Source organism: Leucoraja erinacea, chromosome 10 (assembly GCF_028641065.1).
Source record: "Leucoraja erinacea ecotype New England chromosome 10, Leri_hhj_1, whole genome shotgun sequence".
Taxonomy (NCBI): domain Eukaryota; kingdom Metazoa; phylum Chordata; class Chondrichthyes; order Rajiformes; family Rajidae; genus Leucoraja; species Leucoraja erinaceus.
This window is the reverse complement of record NC_073386.1, coordinates 59343786-59356050: the sequence shown is the minus strand read 5'-3', so window position 1 is coordinate 59356050 and position 12265 is coordinate 59343786. Positions and strand designations below refer to the sequence as shown.

Here is a 12265-nt window from a genome sequence, read left to right as displayed (position 1 = left end):
AGACATCAACAATGACAGCATTCATTGAAACTCCACAGAAAGAACCTCACTAAGTTGGTTCCAACTCGTGCTTGAGATCTGGATTGAGATGTTCGGTATCACTTACCTAAAGTGAGAAGTCGAGACATCTCAGAACCAGGAACCTGGATTTCATCCACTCGATCCCGAGCAGAAAGACACGTTGGTTTGTAGACAAGACCATCTTCCACACTAGATAGTCGGCTGGCTTTGATCTGCACATCTACAAGGAGAAACCAGGAAATGTCATGCACAATACTGTACACTTTCTCTCCCTGAGGCTCATCCTAAACCGTCTTTTCTGGACTTTTGCAGAGAATATTCCACTGGCTGGCCATTACTGTACAGCAGAGAGCTGAGGAGAGAGCGAGGGGATAGAGAGCTGGGGGGGGGGGGGGGGAGGGGGGGCGAAGAGGGGGGTGAAGAGCATGGGGAAGAAGTGAGGGGAGTGAGGGAGGAGAGGGAGTGAGTGGGGAAGAGGGAGAGAGGGTGCGGGGGGAGAGGAAGCGGGGGGAGAGGAAGTGGGGTGGAGAGGGATCGGGAGGAGGGACCTTCCTCTCTTCCCCGGCCCATCACGTTGGCAATCAGGAATAATGATACCAGGCAGAATGGTGTAAAACTAACAGGGTGACAGCAGTGGAGGATTCCAACGTTCTGAACATGAACTGGAATCGATTAATTGCAAGGGGCTTAGCTGAGGTAGAAACGTGATTTACTTCTGTTAAACTAAGTTCTTTTGTCAGTCTAATTCAAGAAAACTTGATTCAAACCATTGCTGCTAAGATCCATTCTTTATTCTGACATCTTCAGCTCTCGCTGCCTTGGCAGGGCAGCCAACATCCTGAAGGACCCTTCCCACCCTGGACACAACCTGTTCCACATGCTGCCCTCTGGCAGACGGTACAGGTCTTTCAAAACTCGCACAAACAGACTCAGAGACAGCTTCTACCCCTTAGCCATACGTGAACTTAACAATGCAAAATAAGAAATGGTTCAACTGAATGGTTCTTACTCACAAGCACCTTAAAAACATCCTGAATGTACTTAACCATTTGCACTACTATATAACTGTATATAACTGTACAACATCGAATACCTCATAGTGGCAAATTAGTGGCAAAAATTATCTGTAATTTTTTTATATGTATATATTTTTACATTTTCTTATATATTTAAAATTGAATCGCACAGTTGGATTGACTTTTAAATTTTGTTGTACCATGTGCAATGACAATAAAGAGATTCAATTCAATCTAGCAAGTCCCTCGATTAATGTAGAGGGTGCAGGACCGTATTTAAAATAGTTCAGAAATATATGAAAGATATTGCAATATCTATTGCTTACTCAAGATGAGGAAGTGAAAAGTTCACCTTGTGTTTATCAATTAAATGTAGTGAAATGAGAAATAGTACTAAACTTGATTCCAAAGAGTTCAAAATTGGAGGTCAAAATTTGCTTCCAAAAGTTCACGTTGATAAGTTAAGGAGCTGAATTACGTAGAAACATAGAAAATAGGTGCAGGAGTAGGCCATTCGGCCCATCGAGCCTGCACCGCCATTCAATATGATCATGGCTGATCATCCAACTCAGTATCCCGTACCTGCCTTCTCTCCATAGCCCCTGATCCCTTTAGCCACAAGGGCCACATCTAACTCCCTCTTAAATATAGCCAATGAACTGGCCTCAACTACCTTCTGTGGCAGAGAATTCCACAGATTCACCACTCTCTGTGTAAAAAATGATTTTCTCATCTCGGTCCTAAAAGACTTCCATCTTATCCTTAAACTGTGACCCATAGTTCTGGATTTTCCCAACATCGGGAACAATCTTCCTGCATCTAGCCTGTCCAACCCCTTAAGAATTTTGTAAGTTTCTATAAGATCCCCCCTCAATCTTCTAAATTCTAGCGAATTAGGCTGTTCGAGGCCCTTCGAGGCCATCAAGTCTACCGATGGGCCTGTTTTCTTTGTATCTCTAAACTAAACTAAACAAGACTTACCGATGTTGTCTGTGGACAGGACAATACTTGGTTTAATAGAAAGCAAAATACTGGACAGCCTTTCAGTCAACATATCAACACTTTGAATGATAACGTATGGACCAGGGATCACCTGTGGAAAAGTAGAAGTAACAATATAAACATTTCGTCACACATTCACTTATGAACAACACTTGAAATCCATGAAGAGACTCAGATGCAGAGTCACGAAAGTTCACTTGTACATTATCAAATCCTCTTAAGCCACAAGTGTGAAGAACGTGAACTAATCCCTCCATTTTATATTATGTGTTATAAAGTAATATTTTGTTCAATTTTCAAAGCATACAACATCCATACAGATGTGTTGGAAGGAACTGCAGATGCCAAAGATTAGACACAAAATGGTGAAGTATCTCAGTGGGACAGGCAGCATCTCTGGATAGAAGGAATGGGTGACGTTTCAGGCCGAGACCCTTCTTCAGGCTGAGAATCGGGGAAGGAGGGAGATACAGATATAAGGACGGGTAAGGTGCGAAGACAAGACATCAAAGGGGATGTGGTTCAAGGAAAATGCAGAATAGATCATTGTTAGCTAGCAGAATAGATTAAATTTAATAAGGGGGGCAGGCAGACGTTGGAGACTAGGATGGGGGAGGGGTGGAGAGAGAGTGAAAGCACAACTTGAAGTTAGAGAAGTCAATGTTCATACTGCTGCCCAAGCGAAATATGAGATGCTGTTCCTCCAATTTATGTTGGGCCTCACTCTGACAGTGGAGGAGGCCCAGGACATAGAGGTCAATGTGGGAATGGGAGGTGGGGGGAGTTAAAGTGTTTTGGCAACCGGGAGATCGGGTAGGTTTAGGCCGACTGAGTGGAGGTATTCAGCGAAATGGCATACGTTCATACACTATAGGGTTTGTTTGAATAGAGCATTTACCACAAACAAATCACCTCCACCATATACCAACATCAACCACCATCAGCGACAGTGCAGCCCGACTCACACACAATTCCAGGCCAGTTCCATCTCCCTCCCATTCCCACAACCACCGCACTGTCCTTGATCTTCTACACTGCCAGGATGAAGCCCAACACAAACTAGAGCCAACGTCATCTTCCACCTGGATGAAGCCCAACGGGACACGGTTGTTTGGATGTCTACAACCCAATGGAATGAACAGTGAATTTTCCAATTTCTGGTAACCTTTATCTCCTGTAGACCCCACCCTGTCTCCTTCTGATCTGTTTCCCGTCTCACCTCCCCCCTACACACCATCGTCATGCATTTCCACCCCCCTCACATTCTGGTTCCACTCATCCACCACCCACTGGATCCCCTCCACATCTGGCCTTCACCTCTCCCTTAATGGGTCCTTTCTTGATGATCTCAGATCCCAGCTCTGGTAGCCTGTGTTGCTGCTTCTCCCCTTCCAGCAACCGTCTCCACCTTCACCCCCACCCTCCCCTCGCCCACTCTCTGCTCCCTCTCCTCCCCTCCCTCCCCGTCCTGACGCACGTCTCAAACTGCAAAGTGGACAATTCCTTCCTCCCCACAGATGCTGCTCGGCCCACTGAGTTCCTCCAGCAGTTTGTTTATTGCTCCATCTTCAATCCCAGCTTCAATTTTTCCGACATTCCTTCAGGAAATAATAGTGCTCATAAAATTCATATATTTCAACTTTGTTACAAAGAAGGTTCATCGCGAGGGACTTTAGGTTGGTGTTTTACTAGTGGAGGCATCATTATCAAGATACTAAAGGGCCTGTCCCATTTATCCCACCTTTTCGGCAGCTGACAGCATCCACCATAGATCGCCGAAAATCTTCAACATGTTGAAAATTCAGCAGCGATCAGAAAGACACTACGACTCTTTGGGTGACTTGGAGACCTCTGACGACCATACAAGCGACCTCTCATGACCATACAGGTGACCCCCTGGCGACATGCCCCCTGGTGACACCCCGCGACATGTCGCCAGGGATCACCTGCATGGTCGTGAGAGGTCTCCTAGTCACCCAAAGAGTCGCTGCTGAATTTTAAACATGTTGAAAATTTTCGCCGACCTATGACAGATGCCGGCAGTCGCTGAAAAGGTTGCGTAAGTGGGACAATCCCTTTGCATATTTTACTGTGCTTTATAACATAATGAAATGCAGCATTCTCACCTCGGATATCATGAGCCATTCCAAGGAACATTCAGCATCTATCATTTTGCTAGCCAATTTCACGTAGTTAGTGGCCAAGCTCAGAACTGTTTCTGAATTGTTCCCTTCTGCCTCAAAGTCAAGCTGAGCAACATTCCCGAGGAGCCGTGTCAGAGCCAGCAGGTCGGCAGCCGTCAGCTCCAGGCCACTTTCATCCACGGCTTCCACTAACACACTGGCAAGGACATTTGCACTCATCATATCTCGCGGGTAATCACTTCTGTTCAGCAAAAGATAATCTGCCATCTGGAGCAATGATAAACAGTAATATGCAATGATACATCGTCACCACATGGACTCCATTATTAACCTTGTATGTTTCAAATAGTCTTACAAGTATCTCTAAATAGCAAGCTGACAGTGTGCCTTCCAAGTTGTCTTTTGCTGCTTGTTGCACTTTATTTGAGCGTTCAGGGAGTGGTCATCTTGCTGATGAACACTTCATGGTTCTCTTGTGCTGCCTGTTAGTTCCTGTGTAAAGTGTGTGTGTATGATCGCGCCATGGTGGGCGTGCGAGGGTGTGTGTATGAGGGTGTGAAAAAAGTGCACAAGGGTGTGTGAGAGTGTGCATGTGAAGTGTGGGCAGTGTGTGTGTGTGTGTGTGTGTGCGCGTGTGTGTGTGTGTGTGTGTGTGTGTGTGCGCGCGCTCCGTGGATTGTCATCTTGTCGTGGTGCAGAAGCTTGTGTGGACCTGAGATCCTGAGAGCGATGCCGTCTGGAGCTCTGGTATGGCGATAAGGTCGAGGGGGAGGTCCCTGACAAAGAGCAATCCAACCAAGACCTCAACAGTGGAACAGGCGGAGGACGATGGCTGACATTAGTGGACCGTCACAATGGCTGGGAAGGCGGATGAAGGCTGCAGCAGAAAAGGATCTCCGGTCGTCTTGGATTCCATGCCACTGGATCCTGACCCAGATCTGTCAAGGACTGTGGGGTGGCTGTCTGTGCACCAGTCTCCCCACGTTGAACAAAATCACGCACAGGCGTCCTCCATATAGAACAGTCATACTCGTTTTGAGTGTCCGCCGATTGTGTGTGTGTGTGTGTGAGTGTGAGTGTGAGTGTGTGAGTGTGTGTGTGTGTGTGTGTGTGTGTGTGTGTGTGTGTGTGTGTGTGACCGATTGTGTGTGTGTGAGTGTGAGTGTGTGTGTGTGTGTGTGTGACATTGCACGTCCAGTGTATGTGCACTGCAATGCTGTAAGCAGTAAGGCATGCTCTAATAACACAACCATAATTCAGAATGAAAATGACAAACCCCTATTCAACTACTTACTGGAACATCAGTAGGCTTTTCCTTTACGTGTAGGTATAATGCAGAGGGAGGTAGAGAAGTAAAGACCTGCATTTGTTCATAAACCTCTGAAAAAGAAACAGATAACAGGAGTGTTCAACACATTGCTGGGATTGTATTCCTTTGAGCATTTGGAATCAAACATTGCCATGTGTACATATATGCAAGCTGCCTTGATATTTCTCGATTCCTCGTAACATGAGATATCATCTCGCAACTCTTCCTTCCAACAGTGTTTCACAACATTGGCAAGTATATTCTTTGTCCATTGGCCAGGAGACTAACTGAGAGAATTAAACTCTTCTCTGCGCATAGTACCTGTACAGCCAGTCCATTGAGTTAATAGCAAATTTAAATTAAACATGCGTTAAATTAAAAACAAATCTCTTACCCACATTCGTTCTTATGAACAAACTTTATTTCTGCCTTTGTAACACTTGTTTTATATATATTTCAACATCCTTATTTACAATGGATACTTCCGGCCATCAACACACACACTTCAGTCTGTTGATCTTGCAAAATAATTTCTATATTCCACGACGGCACAGCGGTAGAGTTGCTGCCTTATAGCGATTCCAGCGCCAGAGACCCAGGTTCGATCCCGACTATGGGTGCTGTCTATGTGGAGTTTGTACGTTCTCCCCGTGATCTGCATGGGTTTTCTCCGAGATCATTTGTTCCCTCCCACACTCCAAAGACATACAGGTTTGGAGGTTAATTGCCTGGGTATAAAAGTAAATAGCCCCTAGTGTGTGTAGGATAGTGTTAATGTGTGGGGAGCGTTGGTCGGTGGGGCCGAAGGGCCTGTTTCCACGCTGTATTTCTAATTTCACAATTTCTTATCTTCCCCCTTCTAACCTCTTTATAAAACTATATTCAGTCTCAATTTTTCATATGTAATTTCACCATCAGTTGCACAGTACAGATAAAATATTGTAGCACGAGAAGATTCTAGAATGTGACGTGTTCACAAGGGTGCCCATCAGGCACACTGAGACATGAACTCAAAAACATGAATATGGTTTATTCAAAATGTCCTCACATCCCAGCTGTCAACATTCTACGCACACCAACGACACAATTCTTTATTCAATATTCACAACCAATATTGCTACCGATCCCAGGCTAAATATCCCTGAAAATAAGCAGTTACAGCAACCACTGAAGAATATTCATATGTTGCTGCACTAACTCTCAAACAATCAACATCAGAGTAAAACAAACAGCAACACAACTCTCCTGCCTCACAGCGCCAGAGACCCGGGTTCAATCCTGACTGCAGGTGCTGTCTGTACGGAGTTTGTACATTCTCCCCGTGACCTGTGTGAGTTTTCTCAGATATCTTCGGTTTCCTCCCACACTCCAAAGACGTACAGGTTAATTGGCTTGGTATAATTGTCCCCAGTGTGTGTAGGATGGTGTTAATGTGCGGGGATCACTGGCCGGTGCAGACTTGGTGGGCCGAAGGGCCTGTTTCCGTGTTGTATCTCTAAACTAAACTAAACTCAGAACTCTCTCAATCTCGTTAACGTAGAAAATGTTCTCACAAACTTTAAACGGAATAGCAGCTTTTGAAATGTCATAAAGGTTAGACTGTATATTACAATGCTGGATCCAGAGGCAGTTGAGCTGCTTCAAGAAAGCAAGATGAAGGGTCTCAACCCGAAACATCACCTATCTATGTTCTCCACAGATGCTGCCTGACCTGCTGAGTTACTCCAGCATTCTGTGAAACGTCACCTATCTATGTTCTCCACAGATGCTGCCTGACCCGCTGAGTTACTCCAGCACTCTGTGAAACATCACCTATCCATATTCTCCACAATTGCTGCCTGACCCACTGAGTTACTCCAGCACTCTGTGTCTATTTTTGTTAAATGTAAATTCTGCTTTCTAAAGGTATATTTTCACAATCCCCAACTGATAAAGAACCTCGCACCTGAAGTTCCTTAGTCACTTGTCCAGTATTCAATCTTCACTGAAGAGCCGGGGCTTTGAAGATCAGCATGTTCCTTGACCTGGAATTGCAGCACACTACAATGCTGGTCCTAATCAGTTTGTTTTAGCCTATGTTCAGTTGAATACATTGCAGATGAAGGAACCTCTATTATTTTATGTTCCTCGTGCAGGTTAATTTCAGTGATAGTCAATTGGTTATAACCTTTGAGTCATCGAATGATACAGCGTGGAAACAAGCCCTTTAGCCCAACTTGCCCACACATGCCAACATGTCCCATCTACACCAATCCCACCTGCCCACGTTTGGCCCATATCCCTCCAAACCTGTCCTATCCACGCATCCGTCTAAACGGCCTGTCCCACTTCCGCGACTTGTTCGGCGACTGCCAGCACCCGCCGAAAATGTTCAACATGTTGAAAATCCAGCGGCAACCAGAAAGATTCTACGACTCTTTGGGTGACTAGGAAACTGCTCACGACCATACAGGTGACACCCTGGCGACATGTCGCAAGGTGAAGCCTGTATGGTCGTGAGTAGTCGCCCAAAGAGTCGTACCTTGTTCTGGTCGCCGCTGGATTTTCAACATGTTGAAAATTTTCGGCAACCTGTAACGACCTATGACGGGTGCCGGCAATCGCCGAAAAAGTCGCGTAAGTGGGACAGGCCCTTAACTGTTTCTTAAGCCACCTCCTCTGGCAGCTTGTTCCCACAGGCTATAAGACTGCTAAATGGACTTTGCCCCCTGCCAAGTATCGCGCACCGACCACCAACCTGGACACACTGCAGCAGAGCCACTGTTGTGCCGCTGCCGATCGGAACGCCTGTTGAATGGTTAGTAGAGTGTTAAATTTGTTCATGATACATGTATTTTTATTTCTATTTATTTTTAATGCACACTGAATGGACACTGGTTGAGCAACGTTTTTTTGTTTCCTCTGGGTATGTGAATACTCAGGAAATGACAATAAAGATATACAATACAATACAATACAATACACCCATGTGAGAAAGTTACCCCTCAGATTCCTATTAAATCTTTTCCCCTTCACCTTAAACCTATGTCCTCTGGTCCTCGATTCCCCTACTCTGGGCAAGAGACTCAGTGCATCAATGATCTATTCCATTCATGATTTTATACACCTCTAGACGATCACCCCTTATCCTCCTGCGCTACAAGGAATAGAGTCCCAGCCTACTCAACCTCTCCCTATAGCTCACACCCTCAAGTGCTGGCAACAGCCAAATAAACATTGCTCAAATGTTTGCTCAAACATTTCTCTCCGACACACTGCAAAGCCTTACTATGAACTATGTGAACCATCTAATCTCAACACTTGCCACAGCTCCTGCCCTTTCAAGATCCATCAGGTCAGTGCACCCCTCTCTGTACCCAAACCCGCAGAGTTCCTGTTCAATCCTGTTGCTGTCTCGAGTAACAGGTGCAGCATTATTTGGATGCGAGTCCCACCGAATGAAACCTCAGGTTAGATATGAAGAGAAAGAAGAGACTACGCAGGAGAGTACTGAGAGCAACTCGATGAACCAGCGACTAAAAGGAGACCATAACCCTCACAGCGAGAAAGGGCAGATGCTTCCTCTAGTGATGACTGAGCTCCATTGCCTTTCAGTGAAGGTTAAAATGAAGCCTTGGATATTAATGTGAAGGAAGGAACTCCAGATGCTGGTTTAAACCACAGATAGACACAGAATGCCTTGGCAGAACAGACAGCATCTCTGGATAGAAGAAATGAGTGACATTTCTTGAAGGGTCTCAACCCGAAACGTCACTCATTCCTTCTCTCCAGAGATGCTGCTTGCCGCACCCAGCACTTTCTGTCTACCCTTGAATATCAACCCATCTGGTAAAAATGTTTTTGTAAAATCCATTGATTTTCTCATTATCCAAACTATTGGCTAATATTTCCACCAATATATGACATTTAAGACTGAAATACTGAAGGCGGGAATTTTGTGTGGCATCCCATCCGTACCCTGTATCTGGCTTTACTTAGATAGGCACAAACTAAAATAGCTCGTAGATCAGTAGATCAAATCTAGAGCCAACAAGATCATGGGGGACCCCTTCCACCCCAGCAACAGACTGTTCCATCTGCTACGGTCAGGCAAACATCTCCGTTGCCATTCTGTGAAAACAGAGAGGATGAGAAGGGGTTTCTTCCCAGAGGCCATTAGGATTGTAAACTCCTATCTCACCAGTGACTAACTTACTGTACCAATTTACTGTTGTGTGGTGTCCTTTTAAAATGGCTGTTTTTTCATTTTTTTCTCCCACAAATATGTAATTACTGATTCTGTTCCATTCTGTTTTGTAAGGTTTTTTTTTTTGCACAATCCACAAGCATTGCCACTTTTCATTTCACTGCACATCTCGTATGCTTATGTGACGAATAAACTTGACTTGACTTGAGTGGTGAGTTTATCTAACAAGTTGGCTTTTGAAGGCCTTAACAGTGCGCTCTGAGAGATCCCAAAGTGTTTCAAATATTCCCAGTGCCTACAGCATTTTATATTCTCATGACACAATGGTTACTTCTGGATTTGAAATAAGTCACCATTAATCAATGTCTCTGTAACCTTTCATCCTTGTCTTTCCCCCAGAATTACCACTAACCCCACGCTTCCTATTACCTTAAAAATCTCTATCCCGTAGATACCATAGATACAAATCAGTGCAATCTCAAGGTTGCAACGGATAAAAATCTAAACACATCTGCAAACAACTATCCCCCTCAATAGATAAGGAAACAGGCTGTTGTGAGCCATCAGAATGTGAGCTTTATTACTTTCAACTATTTACAACCACCAATGTTGACCCTACCCAAGCTAGCTGTGCGATGGTAGCTCAATACATTGGAACATCTATTTAATACCCTCCTAACATCCAATGTTCACCATTTTCCCCCATCATGCTTCCCCCGCATGTGAGCTCTGGGGTTAAATAGACTATAACCTCCTTATAATTTCCAAATTTCCAACAACAAATGCAAAAAAAACTCAGGTAGACACAAAAAGCTGGAGTAACTCAGCGGGTCAGGCAGCATCTCTGGAGAACATGGATAGGTGACGTTTCACAGAGTGCTGGAGTAACTCAGCGGGTCAGGCAGCATCTGTGGAGAATATGGATAGGTGACGTTTCACAGAGTGCTGGAGTAACTCAGCGGGTCAGGCAGCATCTGTGGAGAACATGGATAGGTGACGTTTCACAGAGTGCTGGAGTAACTCAGTGGGTCAGCAGGCAGCATCTGTGGAGAACATGGATAGGTGACGTTTCGGGTCGAGACCTTTCTTCAGACCTGAAACGTCACCCATTCCTTCTCTCCAGAGATGCTGCCTGACGCACTGAGTTACTCCAGCAATTTGTGTCTACCTTCGATTTAAACCAGCATCTGCAGTTCTTTCCTACACAAAATAAATCTCACTAAATTAGGCAGATTAGGATGAGAAACTGATTGACACAAAATGCTGGACGAGACTCTTCTTCAGACTGAGAGTCTCGACCCGAAACGTCAGCCATTCCTTCTATCCAAAAATTCTGCCTGAGTTACTCTGGCATTTTGTGTAGATCTTCGGTGTAAACCAGCATCTCAGTTCGTTCCGACACATGATAAAGTGATTGTTGTTAGCAAGTAACGTAATTTTAAATGAATATTTTGAGTACATTTACCTTTGGCATATCTACAAAGTGCGTGCTTCTGTTTGGAGCAGTCTTCAGAGGTCCACACGGCACTCAGTGGGTTGAAGGCTACGCACTCTCCCTTGTTCACCGGACGGCCGACATCTGACGAGATGTTGTGAAAAGAGGACATCGTTCCATCCACCCAGGCAACATCAAACGGTTCTGTCGTTTGGAATCCATCTCCTTTGTAATAAACAAACAAGTAAATATCATAAGCTGCAAGATAAGGGCCTTGACCCGAAACATCGCCCATTCCTTCTCTCCAGAGATACTGCCTGACCCGCTGAGTTACTCCAGCATTTCGGTGTAAACCAGCATCTGCAGTTCCATCATCTGTTGCCACAAATCCCAGACTCACGTGGTCAAGGAAACTGTTCACACCACTGTGACTAGCTCAGATGTACCCCGTCCTGCTGAAACATTCCTTCGTAACGCTAGCAGTTTAGTTCAGTTTAGTTTATAGCCACGTGTACCGAGGTGCAGTGAAAAGCTTTTGTTGCGTGTTAACCAGTCAGCAGAAAGACTATACACGATTACAATTACGATTTCCTTGGTCAATTCGTCCCTTCCCTACCCGAACCACCCCCTCTCCGGGCACTTTCCCTTGCAACCGCAAGAAATGCTACACTTGTTGTTTTACCTCCCCCCTTGACTACATTCAAGGACCCAAGCAGTCGTTCCAGGTGTGGCAGAGGTTCACCTGCACCTCCTCCAACCTCATCTATTGCATCCGCTGCTTTTGATGTCAGCTGATCTACGTCAGTGAGACCAAGCGTAGGCTTGGCGATCGTTTCGCCCAAAACCTCCGCTCGGTTCGCATAACCAAGCTGATCTCCCGGTGGCTCAGCACTTCAACTCCCCCTCCCATTCAATATCTGACCTTTCTGTCCTCGTCCTCCTCCATGGCCAGAGTGAGGACCACCGTAAATTGGAGGAGCAGCACCTCATATTTCTTGAGCAGTTTACACCCCAGCGGGCAGTCTGCACCCCTACCTTCTCTTCCCCTTCTCAGCTCTCCCCCAGCCCACTGGCTCCTCCTCATCCATCCTGGCCCCCCCCCCCCCCCCCCCCCCTTTCCCCCCCCCCCCCCCCCCCCCCCCCCCCCCCCCC

The 12265-nt window shown here is 45.6% G+C and overlaps 1 protein-coding gene across 1 annotated transcript in view; it reads right to left on the bottom strand.

Annotated features, from left to right (window-relative positions):
* The window catches only part of LOC129700667 (adhesion G-protein coupled receptor D2), a 311685-nt gene that overhangs the window by 277349 nt on the left and 22071 nt on the right, over positions 1-12265 (bottom strand). Inside the window, exons 6-10 of the mRNA XM_055641248.1 lie at positions 11144-11338; positions 5478-5563; positions 4166-4450; positions 2019-2130; positions 107-241 (exon numbers count right to left, since the gene is read on the bottom strand). Coding sequence (XP_055497223.1) covers positions 107-241; positions 2019-2130; positions 4166-4450; positions 5478-5563; positions 11144-11338 — 813 coding nt within the window. The remainder of the gene's footprint in view (positions 1-106; positions 242-2018; positions 2131-4165; positions 4451-5477; positions 5564-11143; positions 11339-12265) is intronic.